Source organism: Salvelinus sp. IW2-2015, linkage group LG33 (genome assembly GCF_002910315.2).
Source record: "Salvelinus sp. IW2-2015 linkage group LG33, ASM291031v2, whole genome shotgun sequence".
NCBI lineage: Eukaryota > Metazoa > Chordata > Actinopteri > Salmoniformes > Salmonidae > Salvelinus > Salvelinus sp. IW2-2015.
In genome coordinates, this window is record NC_036872.1 from 26,326,157 (window position 1) to 26,338,559 (window position 12,403).

Below are 12,403 nucleotides of genomic sequence, written 5' to 3' on the forward strand. Positions count from 1 at the left end.
ATTTAATTCCCTAACATTTGATGAGTAGGCTATAGTATTTATAATTGATTAATCAATTAGTCAAATGAATTGATCCCATGCTTCATCCTTTTTTCGAAACTGTCGTTTCCAAAGATGTCTTGTATATTTGGAGGTACTTATCGAATTGTTTCTAGGATTTATGTTTTGCTATGTTTTTTCCAGACCGTCTGGCTAGCATAGTACGCAGTCATAGACTGTTCACAGTAGTCTCAATTTCGATCAGGCATTGTTAATCAAAACCTGGGTCCTTTCTCAACATAGTTTGAAAGCGTCGCGGTGAGGGCAGGTGGAGAGCAAGGAGGTGTGCATGCTAACGTTCATTTTGTTGTCATTTCAAATACTGCAGAATAATATACATTTCCAAGTCCAAACGTTCCAGTCGTTGCATTAATAAAATATATTAATGCGTTATCCAAGTTGTTTACTAAATGTAGCACAGCTAACTGTTGGTTGTAGGGCTAGTTAGCTTGTTCCTTCGTCACGCACTTGCCATAACTACACGGTTAGCTAATTTAGGTCGCTAGTTGGTGTTTTTTTTAAGTATTACAATTATTTTATGCTGTTGGTGAGGGTATACTTTTCTCAGCAAGTCCCAAAATAACTAGCTACCTACGTTATATTATGGAAAGTGGGTTGCTTGCTAGCGTCTTCTAGGCTAAACTTCCGGCGTAACTAGCTAGCGAGCCAGCATACTAATTTAGCCAGCTAGCTAATGACATGAGATTACTCAATCGTGCTTCCCTAAACCCAGTTAACGCACTGCATTTACATATAGGTAGGTGTCCAATGTCACTTTATTATTGCCTTTCAAATGCATTGCTTGCATAGTGAACTGTTTCTAGCAACACCACCATTACCTGCTTGGTTTGAACTGTTCGCTAACGAACTAACATAGCATCTCAGCTGAGAGCACGATGAGCCCTCCCTCGGAAGTGAGCATGCGCATAATGTCTTGTAAACAATGAGACGATTCCAGACGGTCTTGATTTGAGCATTGTAACAGTTTATCCTAGCTGAATATTAAAATACATTTCAGATCATGAACGATAAGCAGTTAAGATGATGTCTGGTAAGTATGTAGAGACGACTTTTGTCATCAAATATGTGTTGAGATAGCGTGTATCAATAACATCACTATGAAGACATGAGATATCAGATTATTCATGCACAAAAATAGATATTAGGACTGGCACTTGGGCGTGAGCATGAGTGAGATTGCATCGACGGTGATTGGAAATATTCCCTGATTTCTCTGAAATCTAGGAAGTTTAAAAGCATCGAACGCAAAAGGCTTTTAACGTGCTTTATTCCGTACACATCTAGATTTTGATCGGAGCGTTTTTTGTGTGCAAAGCTTTCGAATCGCCCCTTCCTTTCATGGCTTGCATGTTTTGTGAACCTGCAAAAAACCAAGCGGCACGTAGACTTGCGTTACTTCTCTGTTTGATCAATCAAGAAAGGCTGACAGAGTTTATTTCGTGGGTTTATCATATTCAGAGTCAGGCTGTGAATTTATGTTGTCTATGCTTTGAAACAGTCCATTAATGGCAGAGACCTACTTATGGTCGGTCTCGAGGATCATGGGGAGTAAGGTGCACTTGTCAATTAGCTCAAAAGGCTGGGTTCCAGACAAACATTGAACTTTTTCAGTTGGCAGCGTCACACAATAGAATACATTTGAGTCATTTTATAAAGTAATTCACAATGCTTTATTAGGAAGTGTAATAGACTACTGAGATGATATTCAATTAATAAGTTGTTACACATATCATGTCCAAGCAGGAATGCATGATTCAAAATATGTTGACATTGAACTTAATCCAGTGATTATGATTGTTGGGTTAATGAAAGTAGGGCTCCAGAATTTGTATTATCATTTTTTTCAATAGTGATGAATTTGCCTTAATCTCTCTGTGCACTAATATGGTATATATAGGCCTCATTCAATTGGTTCTAATTCATCACCTGAGGAAGTTGAAACTCAAAACACATTAGCTAGATAGCTAACTCTAAATATAACACCTACTGCTAGTAGCCATGTATTCATTTAACAGTAAATGTAATCTCCTAAAACATTTTTGCATTAAGGTGTAGTTTACTCGTCATGGCCAATGCGCAATTTCTCTCGCTCCGTATTTCAAAGCCATATCAGATATATTATACCGTCAGAAAACTGAGACCCTCCTCTCTTTAATATGAACAACGAGTTGCCTCCAAAGTAGTTTTTTCCAACAATTGCATTTTGAAATGTTATACAATCACGAGAAAGGGGAGAGAGTGTGAGAGGCTCATGCATTACAGCAGCCGGTCCCAGCGAAACAGGCAGGCACAGCTGCAGGACAGGCACTTCTATTACAGGAATCATGAGAATAATGCACTTTACTGTTGGAACAAATAAAGTTTTTATCCGCCCCAAAAAATAGGACGTTTTGATTGAGGTGACCAGGTACCTCAATCAAAATAGAAACATTTACTATCACTATCATTACACAGCAGTTTGTATCTGAATGTGATATCATATGATGTGTTACCCTCTGACTACACAGGTAGCCTAGCTGAAGCATGGAGGCGGTTCTGAGCAGGCTGAGAGGGCTGAGTGCAGACGAGCTGCGAGAGGAGTTCACAAGGGCCGACCTCAAGTGCGGCCCAATCACGGCCACCACCCGTGCCATCTTCGAGAGGAAGTTGGCCCGCGTCCTGGCGGGAGCCAAGGGCAGCAGCAGCGCCACAGAGACGGACAGCAGCAGTAATGCCACCACTACAGGCCCAGCCACAAGCAGTAGTGCAGCGGCGGCCAGTGATGCAGAGCAGGCCAAACCAGTGCCGTCATGTGCTACATCAGTAGCGACTGGCACTGACTCTCCTAAGGCTGTCAGTGATGAGATGGACTTTGGTTACGGAATGGGGCTCAATCCCCCAGAGGAAGAGGAACTTGGCCTGACAGTGAAGTCAAGGGCCCCTTTTAATATCAATAGGGAAGACACTGGCTCTCAGTCTACAGCAGAGACTCCTTCAAAGATGGCCCAAGTGTCACCAATGTTCTATGGAGTGTGTCCGTTATGGGAGGATGTCTTGGCTAGAAATGGTAAGAAACTGTTATTTCACCTGGGCTGATGTAAACTATCCCTGCAATTTACACTTTGGGCTGTTAATCGGTCAAACGTGTATTTGTCATTATTTATTTTCCCACACAGAAATGCGAAGACAGAGAACTGTTGGCTGGCTAGCTATTGGGTTGCACAAAGTGCAGTGCGCATCTTCTGTATGTTGACCATGCTGTCACACTACGCTCAAGGTCCAATTCAAACATGACATCATGCTGTTCAGGGGTTATTTTGGTTTTGAACCGGCAGTGGATGAGATCCATAGCACCTGTCACCTTATGGCTTTCTGCATTAGCATGGCAACAAAACATTTTAGTAGTAAGAATTTGAGCTGCTTTGCTTTTAATGTCGGCAAAATAACTGACCGTTATCTATTCCATTTTGAATCCAGTTTACATTCTGGAATGTTTCTAGTTGTAGGTAGATATAAAGAGCTATCTATAGCCTATAGAAACATACCTTTTTTAATGTACATTTTTTCTCTCACTTCCAGATAGGGCCCACGTGTATGGTGATAAGAAGGAGGCTCTTCAGGCTGTGAAGATGATGAAAGGAGCTCGCTTTAAAGCCTTTGCCAATCGAGACGATGCTGAGAAATTTGCCAAGGGAATCTGTGACTATTACCCCTCTCCTAGTAAATCCACCCCATGTGTCTCCCCTGTCAAACCAGGCCTGGTCTTCTGCAAGGGTGAGTGCTGGGCTGAGAAGGACAATTATCTCTCCTTACAAAAAATACATTGGTTTGAAAAATATGCAAAGTCAGTGCTTTTCAAGGGTGTTTGGATGGCATTTAATTTCTTGGACTTGTTAAACGAGTAAATTGTTTATCACATATTCTGCTGACCTCTGTTTTAATCTGTCGTCTCCATCTCTCTTGTCTGTGGCACTAGACAACGTCCCTGTCATGGAGGCAGACACCATCAACAGGGAGAGGGCCAACAGCTTCAAGAGCCCTCGCTGCCAGGATCTGACAGCCAAGCTGAGGAAGGCTGTGGAGAAGGGGGATGAGGTAGCCTTCAGTGAGCTGGTCTGGAGCAACCCACGCTATCTCATTGGCTCTGGAGACAACCCCACTGTTGTGCAGGTGAGTCAGGGAGGAAGTCAGCCAGCAGATGATTACAGTGAAGTATCACAAAAATAGGTAGTCAACCACATAGAAAAATATGACTCCTTCAGAAATGACTCAGTAATTCTGTTGACCAAATGAGTTATAATGTTCTAACAGAACTGATCTATTACTCTGACAATTTAAGTATCAATCCTATTAGTTTTCCTTTTTCCAACCAAATGAATGTTTCTAACCACAGCCCAGTCTCAAGCCAGGCCTCTGTAGTAAATGGCTGTGACAAACAAGTTGTGATCCAACACTGACCTGCACTACTTTCCTTCATCAATGTCCACTGTGTGTTCCTAGGAGGGGTGCCGGTACAACGTGATGCACGTGGCAGCAAAGGAGAATCAGCCGGGTGTTGCCCAGCTCCTGCTGGAAACTCTAGAGAATCCTGACTTCATGAGGCTCATGTACCCAGATGACCTGGAGGCCATGCTGCAGAAACGCATCCGTTACATCATAGACCTTTACCTCAATACTCCAGACAAAGCTGTGAGTCTCCTTATCTCACCCTTTCTCCATATGTACCTGCTGATAGATTTAACTGTAGGTTTAACACCGAAGAAGGTTTCTAGCCGAAACATTTGTGCAGACAAGGCTTTTAGCCGATTCCCCTGTGCAGACAAAATAATTTTAAGAAATTGAAAAATTAAGCTTCTTTTTGAGTGCAGACCTACTGTGTTTTTTAAAGTTGAACTGTAACCGACTGGTGTGTTTTGGATTGGCTTGTCTCTGTTCATAGTGTATGTGTGTAACTCTGGTTCTGTCTGTCGCAGGGCTTTGAGACACCACTCCACTTTGCATGTAAGTTTGGTTGTCCAGAAGTGGTGAATGTCCTGTGTTCACATCCTGATACTGATAAAAACTGCAAGAACAAGTACGACCAGAAGCCATCTGATGTGAGTTTCTCCAGATATATACTTTTTTTAAAGCTAGCTAATGACTGCTCATTGATCCACATGACTTTTGGATTTCTTGAAATTCTTCTGTTTCCTGACAGGTTATTTGTGAAAGAAAAAACAAAACCCAAGAGGTGAAACAGAAGATATGTGACTATTTGGAAGGTAAGTACACTTCCTCCCAATCACAGCACTTGTGTTTTTCTTATCTTCCCTGTTTACCCCAAGGCACCTTCTCTTCTGTCAACCACAGATCGCTGTTATATACCCTTACTGAGGGCCACAGACAACTCTTCCCAGCCTGTCATTGGTGCTCCCTGGTCACCTGAGCCATCAGAAACTCTTCCTCATTCGCTGGCTCCCAGGCTCATACGAAGTCCCATGGATCCAGTGATGTCAGTTAGGGCATTCGTTGGCCCACTCAGCCCATCTAAGGTCATTGTCATATCATGTCCTCTTTCAACTCGCGCTCTTTTTGTCTTCTTATCACCCATTTTCACACTTTAGTTCTATATTTTTTAGCTCATTATATTTTCATATGGGAAGCTGTTGTTGAAACACAGGATGTACAGTGCATTTGGAAAGTATTCAGACCACTTCACTTTTTCCACATTTTGTTACGTTGCAGCCTTACTCTAAAATTGATTAAATAATTATTTCCCCTTGTCAATCTACACACAATACCCCATAATGACAAAGCTAAAACAGGTTTTTATAAACTTTTGCAAATGTATTAAAAAAGAAGTAAGTATTCAGACCCCTTAATTTCTTCCACATTTCGTTACGTTACAGCCTTATTCTAAAATGGATGAAATCAAAAAAAGTCCTCATCAATCTACACACAATACCCCAAAAAGACAAAGCGAAAACCGATTTTTTTTTACATTTTTGCAAATGTATTAAAAATAAAAAAACAGAAATACCTTAATTACATAGGTATTCAGACCCTTTGCTATGAGACTTGAAATTGAGCTCAGATGCATCCTGTTTCCATTGATCATCCTTGAGATGTTTCTACAACTTGGTTGGAGTCCAAAGTGCATGCCAGAGCAAAAACCAAGCCATGAGGTAGAATCAATTGTTCATAGAGCTCAGAGACAGGATTGTGTCAAGGCACAGATCTGGAGAAGGGTACCAAAACATTTCTGCAGCATTGAAGGTCCCCAAGAACACCGTGGCCATCATCATTGTTAAATGGAAGAAGTTTGGAACCACCAAGACTCTTCCTAGAGCTGGACACCTGGCCGAACTGAGCAATCAGGGGAGAAGGGCCGTGGTCAGGGAGATGACCAAGAACCTGATGGTTACTCTGACAGAGCTCCAGAATTCCTCTGTGGAGATGGGAGAACCTTCCAGAAGGACAACCATCTCTGCAGCACTCCATCAATCAGGCCTTTATGGTAGAGTGGCCAGACGGAAGCCACTCCTTAGTAAAAGGCACATGACAGCCTGCTTGGAGTTTGCCAAATGGCACCTAAAGGACTCAGACCATGAGAAACAAGATTCTCTGGTCTGATGAAACCAGGATTGAACTCTTTGGCCTGAATGCCAAGCATCACGTCTAGTGGAAACCTGGCACCCTGCGGTGAATCATGGTGGTGGCAGCATCATGCTGTGGGGATGTTTTTTAGCGGCAGGGACTGGGAGACTAGTCAAGATCGAGGGAAAGATGAACAGAGCGAAGTACAGAAAGATCCTTGATGAAAACTTGCTGCAGAGCGCTCAGAACTTCAGACTGGGGCGGAAGTTCCAACCGTACAACAACCCTAAGCACACAACCAAGACAACGCAGGAATGGCTTCAGGACAAGTCTCTGAAGGTCCTTTATTGGCTCAGCCACAGCCCGGACTTGAACATGATCGGAAATCTTTGGAGAGACCTGAAAATAGCTTTCCAGCGACGCTCCCCATCCAACCTGACAGCGCTTGAGAGGATCTGCAGAGAAGAATGGAAAGCTCCCCAAATACAGGTGTGCCAAGAAGACTTGAGGCTGTAATCGCTGCCAAAGGTGTTTCAACAAAGTACTGAGTAAAGGGGCTGAATACTTATGTAAATGTAATATTTCCGTTTTTTAAATATATTTTTTTACTAAAAATCTGTTTTTGCTTTGTCATTATGAGGTATTGTGTGTAGATGTTTTAGATTAAGCCTGTAATCTAACAAAATGTAGAAAAAGTGAAAGGGTCTGAATACTTTCCTAATGCACTATATGTAAGATTAATTGGTGTCCCCCTTGCAGGCAGATRAGTTCCGCCGGATATGGAAGACACCCCCAAGAGATAGGGCGGTGCACTTCCAGCACATCCTGAAGTCTGACCCTGACCGTGGAGCAGAGAAAGTGGGCAGGTACGTCTAGAAAGGCCGAAGTTTAACAACTTCGTTCAATTTTTTACCAGCTTCTCCAACCACAGTGTTATGTTCTCCTCCCTCACAGAGACCTTGCCAGAGAGCTGGGCCACCCCTGGGCTGAGTACTGGGATTTCCTGGACAGTTTTACAGACCTGTCTTCTGCAGACGGCCTCCGGAAGCTGGAGGAGTACCTCAACAAGAAGGACTTCAGTCAGCGTGCACACGAAGAGGCAGGGGAGAACGAAACCAGCAACCGCTTCAGAACCCCTTCCCCAGGTAATGTTATCCCCACCATTTCCTATTGATAAACTGTATAGTACTGGTATTGAATTCAGATGATCAAGTTTGAGAAATGAGAGCGATGATACAGCCATCAAGGTCTTGAATTGATGCTCCCATACAACTTTAGATTGACCAGTAAATGCATTTTTTGTGTGCTTCAAATGAACAGTTTCCCCTCCTCTCTGCCATTTACAGGCAAGCCCAAGAAGTTCTGCAACTCCATCTCAGTGGGGGCCTTCCTGGACGAGGGTGATGACATCAGCCTGGAGGAGATGAAGAACCGTCAGAACACGGCACTCACCAGCATTACCTCCTTGGCGTGTTCTAAGGACAGTCTGGTGGGTGCTGTGGGCGGCCTGGGCCTCCGTGAGTTCCACATCCTGCCCGATGACCTCATCGAGACAGCTGCCGAGCGAGACCTCCTGTGCTCCTCCGTGTCAGAGAGCCTCCTCTCACCCATCTGCGACAACGGCCTGGGCCTGTGCCCCTCCACGGGGGCAGAGAGGACTCACAACGGGGATATGATGTCCCCCCGCGCCTCCTCATCTCCCTCCTGCGTGCTGTCGCCCATCTCCAACTTGATGGTGGAGTTTGAAAGGATGTCCCTGCAGGATGGGGTGGACAACCCCACCAGAGACAGGGAGAGGAGGAGGAGCGGGGGACACAGGCACGGTGGGCACAGGGAAGGACTCTCTCGGGACGACCTGGCATCCGGGGTGGGCCGTCTCACGCTAGGGGGTGACACCAATGAAGACTCATTGTTTGAGAGAGGCTGTAGCTCAGAGGCCGGGGACAGGGAGGGGGGGGTGTGGAGGGGGACCTGTGTGAGCGGGGAGGTGCAGGGAGAGGTGGGTGTAGGGATGGAGGACAGGGCCAGTGGTGGAAGCGGCAGCTCGGAGGAGTACTTTGTGGCTAAGGAGAGCTTGGAGGCTCTGGGCCCAAGGACTAGGGTGCTGGGGCCAGGGACCGTGTCAGGGCGCACACTCTGCGCCAGATCTAAGTCGTGGGATCACGGGGGGAGGGATCTGAGCAGCTCAGGATCATCCAGCTCCTATAAGTCCCTGGACAACTCCCATGAGTTACTAGCACGGACCCCACCTCACATCAGAAGAAGACTTTTCATTGAAGGGTGAGTGATGAGATTTAGGGTGATTGTTCTGAGGTTTTTAATTACGCAACAAGGCCCGAGGGGGTGTGATATATGGCCAATATACCACGGCTAAAGGCTGTTCTTAAGCACGACGCAACGCGGACACAGCCCTTAGCCATGGTATATTGGCCATATATCACAAACCCCCGAGGTGCCTTATTGCTATTATAAAATGGTTACCAAAGTAATTAGAGCAGTAAACATAAATGTTTTGTCGAACCACCCAGTTTATAATTAAGGATAATGTACTAGAGCTGACTGCAGAGGCGAGCTGTTATGTATTCGGTGGGGAAAATAAAGCTGCACAGTGGGATAACTTCCTGCTTACAGACATCAGCAAGCAACAGCAGAATTCAAATCTGCCAAACCCTTCAACCTACCTCTCTTGTTTTGTCTGTTGTTTCAGGGATTCACCAACCAAGTTGGACAGAGAGGTCCTGTCGGCAGTAGAAGCCACAGACATCGACCCCTCGAAGTTCCCCAGCATTCAGAAATGGAAAAGCACAATGCAGACATACACCTCATCAGACATGCAAAGGTATGCATGTCTCCATGCATATGAACAGTTGTAAATATGCCTTGTAAATATGGAAACGCATTGACAAGTGCTTAAAATGTCAGTTGCTATCGTATGGAAATAACCAAATAAATGCAGACTGGTGGTGATATTGTTTCTGTTTGTCTTTCAGCTGGCCCAGCTCTGCAGTGGTAAAAAACAGATCCAGGGTACATCAGGCCTCTCCCCTCACACACGGCTCTCCTGTCAGCGGCCTGGTGTCTGGTGGCCGCTTCAGTCCCGCCCGACACACAGGCTTTCCAGACTTCACCAACCCCAACCGCTACAGCCCTGCACATGCCAGCTACATCCAGCGCATCGGCCTCAGGCACTTCAACGACCCCTAGCCAACTCCAAGCCCTGACCGAGACTAACCCCCCCTGGCCAGAAACAATAGGCTACAGCCCTGCCACCACGGTGGTTAAATATGCCAGAGCTCAAAACCATGTACCTAACAAAATATGCACAAGTGTCTTGAAGATTTGTATTAATGATGTATGGTACTACTTCTATATATTGCATACATACAAGATTCTCAGTATGTCGGGTCGTGATGTACACTCACTTAAAAAAAAAAGAAAGAAACAGGTTTCCTTCAGTCTGTACTTTGTACTGTATGAGTGTTGAATTGACAATTAATATTATTCATAGTAAGTGTGAAACACCTGTATCATAGCTCAGTCAACTTTTTTAATAACCAGTAATACAGCTGCACTCCCCAAAACATTGAGTAGATGTTCGTTAAACTTCAGAATAGAATCGTCGGTAAGATTCACTTAACTGAAAAAAGCTGTTTTTAAGAAGTAAAAAGAAATGTCAATATTGTAAAGTAATTTTTTTTAAATGTCAGTCAGTAGCACAAAACCAACTTTTAATGTGTGTACTAAACCAACTGCCAGTTATTTTGTTTCTTCTAAGTTCAGGAATTGCCTTAATTTTCTGAAACGATGGACCAGTCAGTCTCCATGCAGAATTAGCCACATCCTGTCCAGTTTGGTTAAAGTTGATGCATCCTGACAACAGCATAGCAACCACCATCGGACTGCAGCTCACCCAACAAATGGCTCCAAAGCAAACACGGGGAAAATGGTAATACACTGAAGTTTTCCATGTTTTTATTTTGTTATTTAATTAATAAATAGAGATGTGTTCATTTTCCAGGTACCAATGTTTTTGTGCATCATGTAATTTCTGTGTTGTTTTCACACTTCTCTTTTAACGACTGTCGGCCTCACACAATAGCTGAAAGGTAATCTTCTTGAACTGTTCTTGGTTTTTCTAAAGGTGTCTGAGAGTAATGCCAAGCTGTACATAAGAGGTTACTGCAGAGTGCAACAAAGACATGTTTACTCATTTGTAATCAATGGCTTACTAAATGTGAATGTGCAAGAACCTGACGTAGCTAAACTCTATGAAGATAGTTATCACCGTTAAAATAAGGTCCATTTACAAACTGCTGTAAAAAGAATGGTCTGCCAGCCAGCAAAGATGAATATAGAAATCAACAGCTGTAAATCCAAATTGAATAGGAATCACCCTTACTATATAGATTGTCACTCTTAGTATGAGAGATGTGAGTAATATTGAATGTGAATAAAAAATCTTGATTAAAGGCACCAACTTTTTCATGGAGAGGATTGTATTGTCGTTCTCGTGTTCACAGGTGACACAGATTTCGTTCTGGTCTCCAAATTTTTTATGAATGTGGAGTTCTGCAAATTGCACCTAAATACTTAAACATACTTATTGTGCTTTGGCATTCTGTGCTTCTTTAAAAAAGGATAAAAAACAATTTCATTGTGAATTTTCTCCTTTTCTGTGTGTCCAGATCCTCATTTGTTTTTGACTAATCAATAAAACAGTTTCCTCACCTTTGAATTGTTGTCCTTTGAGCACTTTCTAATACTGCCTGAAATGGCGGTGTCACCCTTATTCTCTACTACTGTATATTAGTGCCTTTAGTGTGACAGTGGCACACTAACAATGTGACACTTCATAAACCATTCAAATTAGTAACAAATTAGTAACAAATATTAATTTGATCCCTTCAAGCTTTTTAGTGCCAACACTAAGATGCATCAGATTTGCTGTTAGACAATATCATTGCTTTTGTCCCAGCTTGAGTTAACGCTAACCCTATTTTAAAACTAAGAGTACTTATTTGGTGTACTACTGAGGAACACAAAACATTTACATGACCATGTGTCTGTCCTTTATTGCATGTTTCTACTGAACACAACTGTATCTAAACCTAAGAGGAAGCTTTGATCCAAATACAAAAGGACAGCATGAGAAGCATTTACAGAACTACAGTAAATATGCCATACTTTGGACAAATGATTTTGGTTTAAAATTCCTATCACTTCGTGTATGAAACTCGCATACCGTTTCCATCCATAATAAGTGTTGAGTGGGCCCGGACAGTCATCAGCACATCAGCTTTCTGAGTTAAGGGATCTGGTTACAGCAACAGTTCATTGAGAAACCTGAATCAGTACAAAATCCCCTTCAGTTTAATACAAAATCAAGACAGGAAGGGCACAACATACTCTGTATACTCCCCTTTCACTCTGTAGGGGAGAGTGGTGTATGTTGAGCAACTTTTACATTCAGCATCACTATGTCAAGGGAAATATAGTATTCTTTCGAACAATGATATCTACATATATTTCACGATGTTGTGTATTCCTGGAAATATACTCTGATGAAGACAGCTTTGCTGTTGAAACGTTGGTAATTACATTTTTGCATCTGAGCTCCTAGAGTGTGCGGCTCTCCTTTATTTTCGTGTATTCCTGGAAATAAACATAACATTTTTGAAAACACAGCTTGTCCAGAAAAAGTGGACTCTTGGCACAACCTACCCAGGTATGGGGTAAATTGAGCCGCCTTGGGGTAAGTGGGTGGTGGTGCTGGTAGGTCAAAGTTGAA

At 43.3% G+C, this 12,403-nt stretch overlaps 1 protein-coding gene across 2 annotated transcripts; it reads left to right on the forward strand.

The window, feature by feature from the left end:
* Positions 1–88: 88 nt before the first annotated feature.
* LOC111958079 (ankyrin repeat and LEM domain-containing protein 2) lies at positions 89–11,350 on the forward strand. 2 transcript variants are annotated; one of them, XM_023979263.2, is made up of 13 exons: positions 89–322; positions 2,568–3,106; positions 3,619–3,813; positions 4,016–4,209; positions 4,540–4,728; positions 5,013–5,135; positions 5,237–5,300; positions 5,389–5,570; positions 7,375–7,481; positions 7,570–7,760; positions 7,962–8,895; positions 9,323–9,454; positions 9,606–11,350. In XM_023979263.2, the coding sequence occupies exons 2-13, from the start codon at positions 2,584–2,586 to the stop codon at positions 9,817–9,819; spliced, it is 3,048 nt and encodes a 1,015-aa protein (XP_023835031.1). In that variant the 5' UTR covers positions 89–322; positions 2,568–2,583; the 3' UTR covers positions 9,820–11,350. The 2 variants fall into 2 exon arrangements, with proteins under 2 accessions (XP_023835031.1, XP_023835030.1); XM_023979262.2 differs by lacking the exon at positions 89–322 and adding an exon at positions 354–1,090.
* Positions 11,351–12,403: the final 1,053 nt, after the last annotated feature.